We start from the raw sequence: 18,976 nt of genomic DNA on the forward strand, positions 1-18,976 counted from the left end.
AAAATTAGTTAACAGTCAAATTATCAAAGTTTATGGTTATTGAACACTACACATACAACACGTCATAAAATAATATCTACGATATATAAGAAATTGTCATTTTTCCGTCTTATATATATTGGGGAAAGTTATTCGGAAAACTCCGTGCGTGTAGTTATGAAAACAAGAGACGCGAGAACGGACGGTTCACCCCGCATTCTCTGAGCTTACTGGCGCCCAACAAGTGGCAATAACAATATTGCAAGCTGCCGCGCAAACTCAAATAAGACGCCGCTTTAAAGTTGATCCTAGCACCCATACCTAATCCTGCTGATAGATAGCAGATAACACATATAAAATAATGGTAAAGAAAATGAGATCTATACTTTTTCTCATATTTATATCAGTGATACAATCTCTTTTACATATCAATAATACTCATAGCATTAAAATAAAAGTCTGATCTCGTTAATCGTTAAGCATTTTGATTGGGTTGTATTAAAAGTTTTATCATTAACGCAATTCACAACAATGGATATTTTAAATACTATCGTGCTTGCCTCGACTCGAAGGAATGCTTTAAAGTTATATCTTGAGCGATTTTATATAAAAATATATCAGCAAACGTTATAGCGACCGATAATAAACATTTAACCAAATTATACACCCCTTTTATACTCTTTCTGTTAAAAATGTTATAGTAACGCCGAAATTCAGTGGACAAAAATATTTTAATTTAGTTTCTTAAATATTTTGATAAAGAATAATACTCTAATATTGTATGACAAATAAATCTGACTAAAGTTACCATGGATTCCGTTTATTTATAAAGATAAAAATGGTAGCTGATAACTGTACTAACTGTAATGGTACTAACTACATTATGAACGTCTTATGTTTTTTTCCGAAATTACAACCTTAAAAAGGTAAAAGTTGTATATCCATTAGATTAGGTACTAAGAAGTTTTCCATGAATCTGGAAATAATTAACAAACAAGTAAGATCCCCACCTCTCTAAATAAATATTTAGAGAGCTTGTATTATTATTTGGTACTACTGCCTACTACGGTAGCTGCAAAACCATGTGTTAATTACATACTTATGTACATATATGTAAGTTAAGGTGCAGAACAAATGCATATTGGATTTTAGAATAGGCTAGGTCACTATTTTTTAGATTTTTATCAACTTCTGTAGTCGGAAGTTAGAAATTGGAAATTATTATAATTTAATATTGTAAGAAGTAATGAACAAGAAGAGAATATTTAATATGACAATCTTTGTATTTAGTGATGCAACATTAAATTTTAAAAATCAACTTCGTACATTAATACATTGATCAACATTATATTTTTACACATATTCCAATGTTTAAATAGGCTTATATTCATTGCACACTAATATATCAGTGAAGTTGATTCTGACCGTTATGATTGTGCTGATCAATAATAAATCCTTACAAAGTTTCAATCAATCAAATCAATCAATCAACAGCCAATCGTTGTCCACTGCTGAACATAGGCCTCTCCCAAGGTGCGCCAAAGCTCCCTGTCCTCCGCCTTCCGCATCCAGTTGGTGCCCGCCACCTTCTTAAGGTCGTCGGTCCACCTGGCTGGAGGGCGCCCTACGCTGCGCTTGCCGATTCGCGGTCTCCACTCTAGGACTCGTCTGCTCCAACGGCCATCGGTCCTACGACATACGTGACCAGCCCACTGCCACTTCAGCCTGCTAATTTTGCAAGCTATGTCGGTGACTCCGGTTCTTTTCCGGATAATCTCATTTCTGATCTTATCCTTCAAAGATATTCCGAGCTTAGCTCGCTCCATAGCACGCTGAGCGACTTTGAATTTGTGAACTAGTCCCGCAGTTAGTGTCCACGTTTCGGCACCGTATGTCATGGCAGGTAAGACGCATTGGTTGAAGACTTTCGTCTTCAAACATTGCGGTATAGACGACTTGAGGACTTGACGAAGGTTGCCAAATGCTGCCCATCCCAAGCGAATTCCTCGATCGGCTTCCTTCTCGAAGTTGTTCCTACCGACTTGTATTATCTGTCCTAGGTAGGTAGGTATATTCACTAACAACTTCGAGAGGTTTCCCCTCGACGTATATCGGTCCCGGCACGACATGCCTATTGAACATGACCTTGGTCTTGTCCAAGTTCATACCGAGACCGACACACCGGGAAGACTCGCCTAGGCTACGTAGCATTTCGGTGAGTTGTTCCAGCGACTCTGCTATGATGACGATATCGTCGGCTAATCGAAGGTGTGAGATGTACTCGCCGTTTACATTGACTCCATAGCTAGTCCAATCCAGCGTTTTGAAAACGTCTTCCAACGCGTTGGTGAACAGTTTTGGGGATATTACATCCCCCTGTCTCACCCCTCTGCGCAGTTGGATCGCCTTCGTCTTACAGTCCTGGATGTGGACAATCATTGTAGCGGCGTTGTACAGACATCTCAGTACCTCGATATATCTCCAATCGATATGACATCTCTGCAATGAGTCGAGCACTGCCCAGGTTTCGATGGAGTCGAAGGCTTTCTCGTAGTCCACAAATGCCATACACAGCGGCTGATTGTACTCTTCGGTCTTCTGCACAATCTGCCGAACAGTATGGATGTGGTCCACGGTGCTGTAGCCTGATCGAAAGCCGGCTTGCTCTGGGGGCTGGAACTCGTCAAGTCGTCTGGCGAGACGGTTCGTGACGACTCTTGAGAACAGCTTATACACGTGACTCAGGAGGGAGATTGGTCTGTAGTTTTTCAAGAGGGTTTTATCACCTTTCTTGAAAAACAGTACCACCTCACTCCCGCTCCACGTTTCTGGGGTCTTGCCATGTTGGATGACGGAATTAAAGAGGCTTGCTAGCTCTTTCAGGACCGGAGTCCCGCCTGCCTTAAGCAACTCTGTTGTGATTCCGTCATCTCCCGGAGCTTTGTTGTTTTTAAGCTGTTCTAGAGCCGACCTAATCTCTCCTTGGTCAACGACCGGGAGCTCCTCGGAGTAATGGCGCATAAGAGGGGCGCGCTGGTCATCAATACTGATTCCCACGGGCTTATCCGATCTTGAAGAGAACAACTGCCCATAAAACCTCTCTACTTCTCCGATAATCTCAGGCCTAGAGGTAACGACCCCACCATTTTCAGTTTTAAGTTTTGTCAGACGCGGCCTCCCAAACTTGCGAGCGAACACTTTCGATCCCCGATTTTGCTCAATCGCAGCCTTGATGGCACGGGTATTGGAGCGTCGGAGATTGCGTCGCGTCAGCGTTTTTATTGTTCGGTTTAAGGCCTTATCTGACAAAAACGATGGTAGTTTTCGTCGTTTTCTCATGAGCTCGAGTGTCTCAGCAGAGAGTTTTGGTGCGTTGTCTCTTCTCTGTGGCGGAAAACACTTGCGGGATGTGTTTTGCAGTATTTTGACCAGCGTGTCGGTTCTCTCATCAATGCTGCTTATGGTTTCCAACGCGGTGAATTGATTTTGAAGTTCCATTTGGAACTTTTCGGAGCCTTGAGCAGCTTGGAGCATGGTAGGTCGGAGAGTAGACCTCATCATTCTCGATCTTTCGGCTTTTAAGTTGATATTTAGAGTGCCTCGAACCAAGCGGTGATCACTTCCGGTATTAAACCTGTTGATCACTGAAACATCTCTAAATATGTGCCTTTTATTCGAAATGATAAAGTCTATCTCGTTCCTTGTCACGTTATCGGGGCTTCGCCAGGTCCACCTCCTCTGAGGCTTCTTTTGAAAGAAAGAATTCATCAAAAAAAGCCCCTGCGCTTCGAGAAGTTTACCAGCATTTGCCCCCTGTGATTTCTGCAGCCCAAGCCGTAAGGTCCGACTTTCGATTCACCGCTATCTTGTACTCCCACTTTAGCATTAAAGTCTCCCATAACAACATTGTAGTGGGCCTTCGAGGTGTCGTTGAGGGCTTTTGCGATGTCCTCGTACATCGCTTCGACCACATCATCAGAGTATGTCGAAGTTGGCGCATATACCTGTACGACCTTCAGGGAGTACCTGTCGGAAAGTTTTAGGACAAGGTACGCTACCCGGTTCGACACACTACTGATTTCCACAATGCTGCTAATGAGATCCTTTTTGACTAGAAAACCGACACCACCCTGGGAGAGGTTATCACCTTCGCGGAAGTAGAGTAAGTTACCGGACTCTAGAGTTATCGTGTTCTCCCCCTGTCGTCGGACTTCAGATAACCCCAGTATATGCCAGTTTATATGACTTAACTCTACTTCTAATTCGGCGAGGTGATGGTCCAGCCTCATCGAGCGTCCATTATACGTTGCCATGTTCAGTCGTTTTATACGGTAGCCTGCCGTGAACCGGTGATTCTTAGCACCCCCTGCCCTGCCGATACCGCGACCGCTACCTTGGTCGGGCCTAGCGGGCTTGCCGGTAACTGGGGGCCTTTTTTTGGGCGCATCTGCCATTAAGGGAGGGGTTTGCCCATACTCGCTGCGCTGGGCAGGCGTGTTGGCGAGCGCAGTAGGGGGGTAAGATGTTTATGGGAGGGGGGACGCTGCTGCCCATCCCCCCTTTTCCCCGTCCCTCAGTCGCCTCTTACGACACCCACGGGATGAGATTTGGGGGAGTACTATTCTAAGCCGGTACTCCACGGCACCAAAACAACAAAGTTTGTTTAAGAACAATTATATCCATTGAATGCAGTAAGTGAACATCATTTGCCGTGTGGTTTCCGCCAGAATAGTAATGTGCCGTTCCATCAACTCAAGCTTCGAGCCAAAATTAAGAGTGAAATCAAGAAAATATTTGTATCAAGCGCATACTATCAGCTTCTCAAGAACCAACCCATCGGTATCAAAAGTATTTTCAAGGATGAGTTGCGTCAAGCAAGCAACCGTTTTGGAAAGTCGCCAACCCCAAATAAATACAATACGTCAATCAAATTTTGATGACATAGAGTAAAGTTAAGTTTCTTATATATTTTTTCTTTAAAGTTCTTTAATTCAATTATTTTCTTTATTTGTATTCATATAAATAAATGTTGTAAATAACGATTCAACAAAAATCGGTTACATTTTGTTCATTGATTGTTTAGTACATTTTATAAAGATTTAAATATACTTACATCTGTATAATTATTTTAGAAATGTAATCTCCAATTTAATAAATACCATAAATAGAAATAAAGAGGTTTTTATTTTACTACTTTAACGCGACAATATTTAAGGTTTAATGTTTAACGAAACGAATAATGAAACGTTTGTCATTGACCTAGGATAGTGTGACGCCATTCATCAGCTTTTTATCTGTCATTTCTCGGGTTTCCACTATCAATGTGAAACTAAAGGTGTTAGAATACAAAAATAATTACATGTGAAATAAACTTATTGCTTTATAATAAATTCTAAAACATCATGGCAGCTATAGAACTTCCCTATGAGGTATGTATTTTTTGAAACTTTTACTTCCGTAATTGCAAATTTCCATTTTCTTTGTTTGTGCTTTGTGTTAGTTATCAATTTTTCACGTGATCAAACATAAGCAAAAATGATAAAAGAATCAATAATTTTAGGACCAGTGGAGTTATGTAATAAAAACTAAGAACAATAACAACAACAAACAAACATTTATTAATTATTTAACTTGTTATGCAATTGAAATATAGATTAGAGAATAGAATAAAAGTATGTAATTTATATTTTTCTTATAAAACATTTTTATTGTGTATAACTAATATATAGTTTTTATTACTTTCTTTATGATTACCATAAAAATAAAAAAATATATATAAATTATCTTATTTTGTTTACAGGTTCTAGTGTACCTATTTAAATATTTACCAACATCTGATCGGAAGTCTGCTAGCGAAACATGCCATGCATGGTATCAAGCTGCTAATGATTATTGTTTTCTAAAAAACAAAACAATTATACTTTATAAAACTGATTTAAATGGTGAAACAACACCACTCCAAATTATTGAAAATTCTGTAACACCTTATTTTAATTTCTTATTCAGTGAAGTAGAAATATCAAACAAATTAAATGGATTCTGGGAGAAAACAGGAGGAAATATTAAATGTTTGACGATTAGAAAATGTGATATACATGAAAAAGTTATAGATAACATCTTACAGAAATGTAATTCTCTTGAAACATTAAATATACAAAGCTGTAAAGAGCTTTTTATGTCAGGCTGTCTACTAGATAAGACAAACAGTTGGATAGTAAACAGTTTGAAAAATTTAAAAAGCCTGAGTTTATCAGAAAACAAATATATAACAGATGCATTATTTTATAGATTTGTTAAAAATGCTCCTATATTAGAGGATTTGTGTTTATCTTTATGCCCTTTGCAATTTCATGGAGGTTTTGATAAGAAATTCTATCCTAATACAAATGATATTTTTGAAAATCCATCACAGAGTGTTTTTACATTTTATTTTGTTTTACAATTTATAGAATCTAGAGCTAATCACATAAAAAGCATGGTATTATCTAATACTTTAATAGATGGAGCTGCTTTGAAAGCCTTATCAGAAATTAAAAACCTGAAGTTAGAAAGTCTTCAACTAAACACCTGTGATCAACTCACAAATGCAGGCATTATATCGTTGACAACACATCAGCAAACTCTCAGAGAATTAGATATTGGTCTGTGTACACGGGTTACTGACCAATCTCTGATGTATATCAGTGAAAATCTGATAAATTTAGAGTCGCTTAATATTCAAAGATGCAGAGCCGTTACTAACTTGGGAATAACTGAATTATATAAATTGAAAAAACTAAAACATCTAAATATCTCACAATGTGAACTCATTACTAGAGAAGGCATTGAGAAAGGAATTTGCAAATCAGAAAATGTCACATTGCAAAAATTGGATATAAATTCCTTAAATTTAGTACAAACTGGTGTTATAATGATCTCTGAAACATTTACAAATTTGCGCTTTATAGATTTAAGTTTTTGTTTTAATGCCGTTACTGACACATCAATACAAGTAATTTTTAAAAATCAATTATTTTTACACACATTAAAAATAAGTTACTGTGATAAAGTCTCAGATGCTGGTTTAACTGGCATGGGGAAAGTTGAAACAGGTGATGATGAAGGACCTGTCATGTCCAATTATAATGAAGTCAGTATGCCTAATAGAATACATTTAGGTTCGAGAGCTGAAGAGGAAATTATTCGTGATGCAAGAAGGAAAAGAGATGTTATGAGAATGTGTGAAAAATTGACTTTAGATTCATATACTGGTTACTCTTTAGCGCGAATGAAATGCCTTCAAGAACTTAATATCAGTGGCTGTAACAGGATCACAGATGTTAGTTTAACATATGCTTTCTCATTTAAAGAACTCCGAAGTCTTAATTTGAGTAGATGCCAACAAATAACAGTAGATGGCATAAAACATCTAGTCAAAAACTGTCCAAGCATTGAGTATTTAAATCTAAACGACTGTTATAATTTAAAAGATGATGCTGTGATCGAGATTGTGAGAGGCTTAAAGAGGTTACAATATCTTGAATTAAGAGTAAGTTTTACTTTATGGCCCTATTTGCCTAACTAAAAAGTTATTTTGTAGAATTTAAAATTACGAATTATAATTATTTTTTCTTCAATTTCCAGGGTTGTAACCAGCTAACTGATAAAACTTTGGAAGCAATAAGAGATCATTGCAAGATTCTTAAGGTTTTGGATATTCAAGGTTGTCAAAACATATCAGCAGAATTGGGATGCGCAATTGGAACTTCACCTACGCTTCATACTGTATTAATGTCCAAACCAGGTCCATGTATTACTAATAGAGTAAAGAACAGACCACCGACACCACCTCTTCTTTATATATTACGAGAACTACGTTTGCACTAAGATAGTACTATGTTGTTATAGCAGATAAGTTTTAAATTAAAATCGCCCAACTAAAAATTTAGCTTAGTTTGTAATTTTTCTTCTTATCAGAAATTAAAGTTATGTACTAAAATTATTTTAGCTTAAAATTTATCTTTAATACCATTGGTTTATTATAATTGGTTTTAATAAACTAATAAAATGAAAATTTATATTAAATTTTAATTTGATATGTAGACAGAGTTCTAAAAGTCTTAACGACCTATTCTAATAATTTTAATACAAATTTCACATTCCGTGATTGTACACTTATAACTTTGTTATAATTAACGCAATGGTCACAACGTTTTTTCAAACTAAGTTTGTCTTTATATGAAGCTTTTGTTATGTGATATACTAATTTATTTGAATAGAATTATTTAATTAGGTATTTTAACTATTTTTTATGTTATAAATATTGTATGTATAAAAAAATGTATTTTAATTAATTCAGTGAAATATTCGATCCCGAAATTATTTCTAAATATGATCTTGTACTCAAAGTCGATTAAGATTTTAAAGAGAAAAAGATTTATAAATTCAAATTGGTATTATTTAAAGTTAAATTTGTCCCGCAAATTACCATAAGTGGTCTATTTATTTGCGAAAAATTAGTAATTTTAGTTATGAAATTTCCCTTATAAGTACTCAACAGTTGATTGACACTAGTAGCACAATTGATAATAGTTATTCTAATATAATAATATTCTTATTGCATCAATTTTTGTTTTATTTTTCATGCTGAAGTCAAAAACTTAACAAGTTTCCGTTAATGGATTAATCTTTGGCGTCTGTGTTATTGACCGTTCCACTAAAATCAACAACTAAGTTTACTAGTTGATAAAAAAGGATGACAAAAAGTTAGTATTCGTTTATTTTTCTCCCAACGTATATAAATTTAATAGTATATAATTAACACATAATGTAATTGGCGTAAGAATACATAACTTCCCAGTATCTAGCCGTATTTTAAGGGTCCGTTCACACAGACCGGCTCGGAGAGCATCGGCCTGCTTTTTTCTTTTCACACAGACCGGGTCGTATACGCTTGGAATTGGCCGGAGCGGAGCCGCCAACTATTTCACATCGACCGGCTGGAAGAGATCTGAAAGCGGGTGCGAGCGAGAAAGAGCACGCAAGCGGAGCCGGTCGGCTCCTTTTATTACTTCACACGAAGCGCGTTCAGGCATTTTTAATGACAAAAAAGGTGCAAATGCAAAAATAAACTTTACTACAATCACTCAAAACACTGTTTCCAACGTGATAAAAATCTGCTCTCCTCTCCGAGCCGGTCTGTGTGAACGGACCCTAACGGTATTTCAAACTTGGTAGGTAAGAACCAATACCGTTACCGAACAAAATCGTTAAGGGTAGAAAAGTATTTATTTTTTTGTTAATATAATAAAAGAGAATATTCATAACAAAGAAAAGACATTTTTTTTAAATATTTTATTACATTGTATTTAAAATAATTTATAAATTCATAGTTTACCTATAGATATTATAGTCTATTTTGCCCTAGCAATCTTTGTTCATACTTAACACAGTTAATGTTTTGATACAATGATAGATATTCTAGCAGTAATAGTTTTTCACTTTCTGTCTCATTTAATATTATTTAGAGTTAAGAAAAACAAAAATCATAAGTGCAACAATATATTAATTTTAAAACACTTTTTGTACAGGCAACAGTCAAACATATATAAAACACGTTCTTATATACGTACTCATATACAATATATTCATTTTTAGAAAAAAAAAAACAATTAAAATTTAAAACGATCCAGTTTTTTTTTTAATTTATACTGCAAGTAAAAATATATATACATCATATATATTGAATTATGAAACCAAGCTTTTAAAATATATAATAAAGCTGTCAGTTCCGTTAATAATTTACAAATTTACGCAAGTTAGTAAAACATCAGACACCTCAATAAGATAAGTATTAGTAAAGCAAAAAACATTATCATTATCCGTTTTCAGTGTTTTTTTTTAATATTATTGGTAAAAAAAGTACCGAATCATAAATTTTGAGAATAAAATTTAAAATAGCAGACTTCTACTTTGCTTTTGATGTTATATTTTTAGAATTAATTGTTTTTTTAGGTAGAATACATATATTTACAACAAATACAGATATTTTTCAAAATATAGGTACTATATTTTGAAAAATATTCTTATTTTTTATAATTTTGACAGATCAAAAAAATACCTGCGTCTTGGAAACCATAATAATTTACAAAGCCAAAGCAATATTAAATATTTTACAATCTCAAATCATAAGTGAGACATTTTTTTTATGATTTGTTGCATCAGTATACAATACCAACAAACTCATTAACATAGTACTATAAACTAAAATATTATATAATTATAATACATTTAAACACTATATGGTATGTACATTATGTAATAACAATATAATATCAAGATACAGATGCCTCCTTACACCTCCCTACATGAATGCTTCCTTTAGCTTACATAATGATGAAAACGGTAGTTCTTAAGAAATACAATAATGTTTTACAAAACATTTAAAATGCTATTTATTTTAAATTTATAAAGTTTTTTGTGATGTACGAAATAATAGAATTATTCTCATGTTCATTATTAACATGGTAGGTTAAAATTATCTAATTACTTGTAACAAAACTTACAAATATCAGCTTATTTAAAATATAGTTTGTTCTGATATATAGTATAGTTATATACTATAAATATGACATGCGTGCTCGTTACAAACTGTCATGAGGTGTCAGATACACCATACAAAAATATCAAATACTCATCTGTTAAGGCACAAAGCGGGGCGAATATTTATAATTTAAATATTTAAACTTATATGCTTTGTTACTTTTATTTGTAATCGAAACAAAAGAAATATTTAAACACACTATATAATAAAAGAAATGTAATATGTCACTACTGTTCTTATACAGTTATTGTTTAAATATAAGTGTCTAAAATGAAAGCAATAAAGTAAATGCTGAACTTCGCGTTCTATTATGATATTAATAGCATTATATGTTTTTTTGCTGAATTTCAAACTATTATGGATGTCATACATTTTAATAAAGCATAATATTTTATTAGTGCGTTCATTTCGATATTTTTACAAATAACAAATAATGTAGTCCATACATTACGTGACTCGTTACAAACGTAAATCCTCATTTTTTAGCCATCTCTCAAAAAAGTGAATCAGTCAAACATGTCTTCCTTGATCTTCGTTATTTTATAGTGCCTTGGCTGTTAAGTTAATAAAGCAATATAGTATTGCCTTAATTAAATTAACAAAGTACATTATATAAATGGCAATACTAAGACAGTAAGAAGCAGGACTTATCCTATTTTTAAACGATATAATTTTATAGTTACTTTATGATAATAGGTTTCTTGAGAGAATAACGTAAATTGTATTTAAACCGTAAATTACAAGTTCTTCTTTAGATTTCTCTCATGGCCTCAGAGTGAAGAGCGGAGATCGAACCTGCACTTGAGGCGTGTTGAGCGTCGAATCACTGGGGCTTGGAGACAAACAGGGCTCCTGAGAATTCTCGCCTTCCAGATCGGGCATATTAATGTCCTCAAAGTCTGGAATATTTCCTGTATACGATATTAGCTGACTCCCCTCAGCTGAAAGTTACCCAAGAAAAAACATTACATTAAATTGACAACAAAGCCGCCCACTTCAAAAAATTACACATTATTTAATATGCGTAGTCCAATAATATTATATATCTACATAAAATTGTATTTTTAAGTACTAATAAATATTCAAAATATTTAAAAAAAAATCGAAGAAAATAAATGCGTCAATACAGAGACACCTTGTTAGTCCAATAATATTATATATTCTTATCTTAATATTTAAATAATTAGACAACATTTTACTATTACTACAATGAATACAAGCAAATAAGATACCAATGTGACTCCATGCAAAACAAAAATATAATAATATACTTATTTGTTTTTATAGTGCTGAGAACATCAAGTAAAATGTTTTCATACATATAAAAAAAATGGTAATTTTCCTAAATGTTAATTTATTACCAGTTGTTCTTGATTGAAACAAAATAATTTGACTACGTAAGAACGGATCAACCGACAAACTGTAAATAGTCAAGTTATAAAATAATTATAAGGAATCGACTTACTAGCTGTTGCATTTCAAATAATTTGTTTGATAGTAATGAATAAAACAAAAACTCAAACGAAAACAAGTCATGACGATGTATTTGTGACTTTATCTGATTTTACATAGTCCTGTTTATATATTAATTTCTTGCTTACGTACAATGTATATTATCATCAATAACACAACTTATTTAATAATGTTTAACAAATGTATTTGTATGCAAAACCAAAAGAAGGCTGTTAGCAGACGTCTTCTATAAAACGATAGCGGCAACTCAATTACAATAGAAACTACTAAACTTAAAATAATTACTCTACAGCTTAAACGACACCATCTAAATAATATTACTCCATTAGATATCATTTACAAGCGGTAATAAAAACATAATATATAATATGAAGCTGAATCTACTGTAACCGTGCATATAATATCTATGACCAATTCGACTACGACATATTGTAATATTATAGTACCATCGTCCTCATTGAACGGGCTCATCGCGCGAGTGTCGTCACTGCTTACATTCGAAATATCACCTTTCAGCTTCTTTGCTTTAATTAACAATAAAACAAATACATTTCATATAACAGATACCGGTATCAATGCTTAGAACAACATATAACCTATTCTTAATATATTTTTCCTTATCGAGGCAAATTATCTTAATACTAAATTATAGTATTGATGACGTAACAGATGACACAGAGAATTAAAAATCAAGATTAATTTAAATTCAGATCTATTACGACATCACATATCCTATACATTTATAGTTGACCGTAAACCCCCCAACTATAATCACCCATTACCAAAATTATCCAACATCAAATTGGAATGCACCGGTCAGCTTCCCGTATTTGAAGATGCGGAAGGTACGGGTTACTTTGCTGGTGTTGTATCGCTGCTACCGATCAGCCAATCAAAATCAATCATCGGATACTGTTTTGTTGTATCTACAATTAACATAAATGTAAAAAAAAAACTGTTGACATATCGTTATATGTTACAATACAAGATGGCTTTTCGATGCACTGGACGAAATCAGGTTTACTTTCAGGGATCCATTCATTACTGAAATATTGTGCATACAATATATACAATAACCAAGTTTACCGATACGACTTTAAATAAATACTTAAATTAATAAAATACAAAATATGTTCGTTATATTACTCATGTTTAGAATATATTAAGTAATTACCGCATGAATTTGCCGCATTGAACTCTTGCTTCTTCATTTCGTTTAATAAAGTTCCCGTGGCATGCCATATTTTAATTAAATCTACGTTAACTTACCATTGTTGCAAGTTTTAGTCCGGTCGTCCGATGTATTGTAAGATAGCCCATAGAAAGGATCGTCTGATCCGAAAAGCTGTAACACAAAATGATTTATCATATATTACGTCGGCCATTCAAATAATACACATAAAAGCATTTGATTAATATACAAGCGACATGTTCATATACGACATTATGCGATTGTTATATATTTAAAAACAGGTTAATAAAATACTTAACTACTTAATAACTTTTTCATTCTTAATAAAATATAATGTTGTTGGAAATCGTATTAAATACAAAATAATTTTGACTGGTTCGTATTTCATGAAAAATATTAAATGATATTCATATAAATTTATTAATTAATCTAGAATGCGTTTAAAATATAAAATATCTCTGGTAAAGGAGTAAATAACTTATAAGTATAAATTTCTCTTATTAAACATATTAATTACATTTGGTTTTGTACGGTGAGAACCTGTAGGTCCTACGCTTTCATCAATCTGAGGACAATACAGAAGTTTATTTTTTTAATGTACAATATTGTATAATTTATAAATCAATATTAAAGAATCGGTATATTTTTTTTTTTAAATTCAAACAATTATTATGTAAACAAAAATCAACGACGCTACGATTGGAATATTTCGATAAGCATTATTATTATAATACGGCAGAGCGTAGACCCGTTATTACGTAGCCGGCCGTGGGCTCGTTATGCGCCAAGCGGCCGCGCGACTCGCGAGGCCCAACACGAGCTCCCAACACGTTGCTTGCAACGTGACTTCTACACCGCTACCAACCTAACCGCGATAAACGTCACTGTTTATTAGGCATGCGCTAGTGTGCGTGACCTGATACTAGCTTAACTAGGTACTTCGAAATAACGCGCCAAACCTATATATTCTTTACGCAATTTTTCGTACATATCGATATATATATATTTTCCTTTCATTTGTCAAAACATGCTCACCCCTAGTAATGTATTGGTGTCCAAGGAGTATGTGTCGCCCCTGAGCAGCTCTCGCAATGATTCCAAGTCCGTTTGCATAGTGTCCAAATGATCATCAATATCATTCCTGAAATTATATTTACATTGCAAGGTTAACAAATTATTTTTTAAATCATCTCTAACTTGATTAACATGAAACAAAGGCCAGTTTTAATTACATTAAACAAATTGCGAAACACATATATCAATTTTAATTTTATTATTTTTTTATATATTGTAGATTATTCTACAATAATTACAATTATTTAATAAAATATCCATATCGCGAAGATAACTGAGATTACCCAGTGAATACTTGTAAATTTTAATTGAATGTTGCAGTTTCAATTCTATCTAAGTACCATGAAAGTTCATGGGCTTGTGTTTTTTATTTATTTATAATGCACCTCTTGCTCGGCAGTGACGGTAAACATCATGAGAAAACCTACTAGTGTCAGATGATATTCTGTCATGTATATTCAACAATCCAATGTGTTGAAGTATGGTGGAATAGGTTGCAAGCCTTCACCTTGAGAAGAGAGCCTTTTGCCCATCATTAAGACATTTACCATACTTTTTAATGCAAAAGAAACAGTCTGTTATAGATAATAACAACATTGAAATTTAACACATCAACATAATACAAACAACAATAAAATTCACACTGCGAAGTTGCAGATTTCATCACAAAAAGGACGATTTTCTATAAATATTAATAGTGGGCCGCTTGAGCAAAGATTTATTCAGAATATTTATCATTTGTTACATACTTGTTGGAGTGCGATCCAAAGTGAGAAGAATATTCTTCTCTATTTTGACTGTTATCTCTTCTATACCTGAACACCAAAATCACATTTAAATCAACAAAAAGTCGAAAGTGCATCATTATATTCTCATCAACTTCATTATAATGTGCAATGATTTGAACACCCTGGCAAGATGAAATTTTTTTTTTTTTTTATAGAATAGGAAGGTGGACGAGCATATGGGCCACCTGCTGGTAAGTGGTCACCAAACGCTCTTAGACATTGGCATTGTAAGAAATGTCAACCATCGCTTATAGCCAATGCGCCACCAACCTTGGGAACTAAGATTTTATGTCCCTTGTGCCTGTAATTACACTGGCTCACTCACCCTTCAAACCGGAACACAACAATATCAAGTATTGCTGTTTTGCGGTAGAATATCTGATGAGTGGGTGGTACCTACCCAGACGTCCAGAAGCCCTACCACCAGTAATTTTCTATTGAGATTCTTAAATAAAAGTTTTACTTACATTGTCTGTAACCTATTTGTGTTATTGTTGACAGTTGCTAATGTCATGTTATTCCAATCAAAATCATCCTGGAGCTCAGTCTTGATATCAGCCAAATTTAAGTTGCATGTACTTGTATTGTCCTTCGACTTTTTAGACTTCTTTCCAGTCTTGACATATTCAGATGGTTTTTCCAACTTTATATTGATCCCTCCAAGCATTTTATCTTTAGATGTGGAAACACTTTGATCAGCAAGCATGGAATCTTGAATTGTACTTATATCTTCTGCTACAGCAACTCCAGCATCACTAACGGAATCATCACTTGCAAAAATCTCAGCTGGAAGCTTAAAATCGGCCGATGGATTTATTGTATTAAAATTACTGGTTGACAGGAGACTTTTATTGTTTGTAGACATATTTTTGTTACTTGTACTCCTCATCTTGGATTTAGATGTACTTGCAGATGCTGCAATCGCATTATTAAGCACCTGCTCCATAGCTGGTTGACCTATTGGAGATGTAGATGCCATTGTAGGGGAGGGTGATGTAACTATTGGTGAAGAATCAGGTATCCTTAAGAAGCCATTGGTATGTATTATGGGAAACGCTAATCTTGTACGATCTAGGAACATTGGAATTTATTAAATTACAATGATACCAATAAACAAGTTCTTATGTCACACATTATTTACATAGTTTTTATAAAAATTCTTCTTTTTCTTTGTTTTCTTTTAACACATGAATATCAAAAATATTTAATAATTATAGTAGATACAAATGGCCCACTTTTGAAATAAAGACAATTATGGACTCTTTAAAGAGCAAGAAGCAATGGAAAATATAAACCTAAATAAAACATACCTGTTTCATTATCGTCTCCATCTTCCATAGTAACATGGTATTGTGTTGATGTTGTGGGGTCAGCATTGTTGTGAGTATTGGAAATAATTGGATTAGAGGCCAAGTCTACAGACACAAATCCAGCAGGATCCAATGAGTCTTGTGAAGCATCATTTTGTACAATATCATCATGAGCCAGTTCATGAATAGTTGGACCATCCTCCTGAAAATTCAAGTGTATTTTTATAAGTGATACCAAATAAATATGATTTATTGTTATTATATTATTATATTGTTGTACGACAATATTTAATTTTTTATTAATAATTCTAATGACTTTTTGGTCAAAATAAAATATAAAGATTTAATCAACTATATATAAATATAACAGACCATGTCTTCATTTAGATCATCCAAAACATCTTTGTCAAGTTTCATAGTTTTTAATCTACTTGGGTATGAGCCATCTGCTGCATAATTGTGAGCCGCACTATTTATCATTAATTGATATGGCCTCTTAACACCAACATTGTTACTGCTGGAATTTGGAGCCCTTGTAGGTTGCACAAGCGACATCAGGAATTGTATTAGCTGAAAGCAGTATACCAACCATAAATATGGAATTTTATCAAAACAATCAATTTCAAAGATAATGAACTGCCAAAATTGCACTTACATTATTTACAATTTGCTGTTGTTTGATATGTTTCTGTCTCAGAATTGCTACCTCTCTCCACAATGCCTCATTTTCCTGTTTCATTGCACTGAACTTTGCATCGAGACTCTCTTGTTTACCTTTCATTTGTTTCACATCTGCCAGTACTTTGTTCATTAACTCTGGCTTTAAGAGAATTTTCTCACCACTTTCATTACTTGCAACTATTGATTTAGGGTTGGCAATCTTTCTTTTAATGTGCTCTAAAAGATAAGCATGACCTCTCATAAAGCATGGATGAGAAAATTCAATTTCATCCTTTTCATATCGCAGCCCACCATTTTCCACAGATGTTATTTTGTGAAATCCATACATATTTAATTGTCGAATAAAGCTTGCCATATTGTTGTGTTTGTAGTAAAGTGGTAATAATTCTCGGGCGAAGTCTGCTTGATTTTTTATCACAAATGTTTTCCCACCCTACAAAATAATATTTATATAACATTACTGAGATATAAATAACAAAAAAAATATATTACTAGTGATAAAAGGGCTGATGTACATTTTTAAGTAAAATATAAATATTGTTATATATATACATATATATAAATATTAATACATTCTTCCATTACCTACACTATTTAAAAATAATAAATTGATCTGTGCTTAGGTTATACGAGCTTTACATTACTAATACCAATAATAATATGCAAAAAGGCATTTGTTAAATAAAATAACCAACATCTGTACATTGCTTCTATTCTGATTACAAAGTAAGCATTATTAATATTGGTCCTTTTAAATTATTAAAATATAACAAAACAAAAAAATTTCTTGATGATAAAGTAGGAATATGTACAATCTATACAAATTATCGAGCATACTCACTGATCACATACAAAAACGTTTCATATGATTTTAAGTAATAATCACATCAATTATAATAAGACAAGAACCATATATACCCATCTTGGGTAAGAAATATTTTTGTTAATATATTTTATTTATTGCAAATGCCTTATACCAATAACCTTCTTTAATATTTAATTTAAAAAAAAAAAATATTATGACATCAAGTGGAAAAGTACCTGCTGTTTATAAAAAATAAGAAAACAATTGGTATATAGTATATTTATTTAGTACACATTTCATAAACATGTATCGAACAGTGAAAGTACATTTAGTAGGTACGAAATAGCTTCAGTAAAAAGGTAAGCATGGTACAAAACGTGACTTGTATCTATTTATTTATTGAATGGAATATTCAATGACGATCTGTCAGCTGCGTCCTATGTTACAGGTTGTCTTTTAGCGACTTCCTTACAATATTATATTTAATATTATAGCAGAAACATATTCTAATTATTATATTATACTCAAAGTGCAACAATAGGTCTTCGAATTCACAAATAAACACTCACAGGACTCCATGAAATCAAATGATTGGTCTCTGAATCATTAACCAATTTCCATAATTTTCCCAAAAAAGCTGGGACACTAGCTCCAATTTCCACAACTGAACGCATATTTTATAATCCAACGTATAAACAATCCGCACTATTTTGTATAAACGTCTTTAAATCTTATTTAAAATGGTATTTAGTGAAAATACGTATCTATTCACGAATCGCCATTTAACTTACTAACACATATAGACATTATAGGATTGTACACAGTACCGCAAAAAGAAAAAGAAACATTGACAACATTTACCAATTTTACGCAACATTGCACACACACAACTACAAATATACCAATATAATAAAACTACATGAATTTTCAATATAATAAAGATGCATTCAATAAATGTATTAAAAACATTTATTATGGTTTAATAGTTAAATAAACCTGTGTGTAAATAAATAGATATTACTTTTTTTTTTTTATAAATTTTATTATTAAAGATATATTTTCAATTCTTTTAATGAAATCTTATTCTTATTA

The 18,976-nt window shown here is 33.0% G+C and overlaps 2 protein-coding genes across 12 annotated transcripts; one reads left to right on the top strand and one right to left on the bottom strand.

Moving 5' to 3' along the window:
* The first annotated feature begins 5,258 nt into the window (after positions 1-5,258).
* Positions 5,259-8,584, top strand: LOC126770939 (F-box/LRR-repeat protein 14-like). Its single transcript, XM_050490600.1, has 3 exons — positions 5,259-5,408; positions 5,780-7,507; positions 7,603-8,584. The coding sequence occupies exons 1-3, from the start codon at positions 5,382-5,384 to the stop codon at positions 7,843-7,845; spliced, it is 1,998 nt and encodes a 665-aa protein (XP_050346557.1). The 5' UTR covers positions 5,259-5,381; the 3' UTR covers positions 7,846-8,584.
* Positions 8,585-9,294: 710 nt separating this feature from the next.
* On the bottom strand, positions 9,295-18,755 carry LOC126770335 (heat shock factor protein). 11 transcript variants are annotated; one of them, XM_050490051.1, is made up of 11 exons: positions 18,454-18,755; positions 17,054-17,512; positions 16,771-16,968; positions 16,399-16,600; positions 15,556-16,045; positions 15,050-15,115; positions 14,262-14,367; positions 13,744-13,791; positions 13,304-13,379; positions 12,481-12,558; positions 9,295-11,502 (listed from the first exon to the last, which is right to left on the bottom strand). In XM_050490051.1, exons 1-11 carry the CDS (start codon positions 18,556-18,558, stop codon positions 11,324-11,326), a joined length of 2,007 nt encoding a protein of 668 aa, XP_050346008.1. In that variant the 5' UTR covers positions 18,559-18,755; the 3' UTR covers positions 9,295-11,323. The 11 variants fall into 11 exon arrangements, 10 of the variants coding, with proteins under 10 accessions (XP_050346008.1, XP_050345704.1, XP_050345836.1 ...); XM_050489747.1 differs by having other exon boundaries at positions 15,556-16,159; positions 18,454-18,754; XR_007669488.1 differs by lacking the exon at positions 12,481-12,558 and adding an exon at positions 12,817-12,960 and having other exon boundaries at positions 11,349-11,502; positions 15,556-16,159; positions 18,454-18,753.
* Between the last annotated feature and the right edge of the window lie 221 nt (positions 18,756-18,976).

Source organism: Nymphalis io, chromosome 1 (genome assembly GCF_905147045.1).
Source record: "Nymphalis io chromosome 1, ilAglIoxx1.1, whole genome shotgun sequence".
NCBI lineage: Eukaryota > Metazoa > Arthropoda > Insecta > Lepidoptera > Nymphalidae > Nymphalis > Nymphalis io.

Coding starts and splice junctions, on each gene's coding strand:
- LOC126770939 (XM_050490600.1), top strand. CDS start 5,382: ATGGCAGCTATAGAACTTCCCTATGAG. Junction 5,409..5,779: donor CTATAGAACTTCCCTATGAG/GTATGTATTTTT, acceptor TTTTGTTTACAG/GTTCTAGTGTACCTATTTAA. Junction 7,508..7,602: donor TACAATATCTTGAATTAAGA/GTAAGTTTTACT, acceptor TTCAATTTCCAG/GGTTGTAACCAGCTAACTGA.
- LOC126770335 (XM_050489747.1), bottom strand. CDS start 18,558: ATGCGTTCAGTTGTGGAAATTGGAGCTAGTGTCCCAGCTTTTTTGGGA. Junction 16,969..17,053: donor AACAGCAAATTGTAAATAAT/GTAAGTGCAATT, acceptor TACTGCTTTCAG/CTAATACAATTCCTGATGTC. Junction 14,368..15,049: donor TTTGGATCGCACTCCAACAA/GTATGTAACAAA, acceptor ATATAATTTCAG/GAATGATATTGATGATCATT.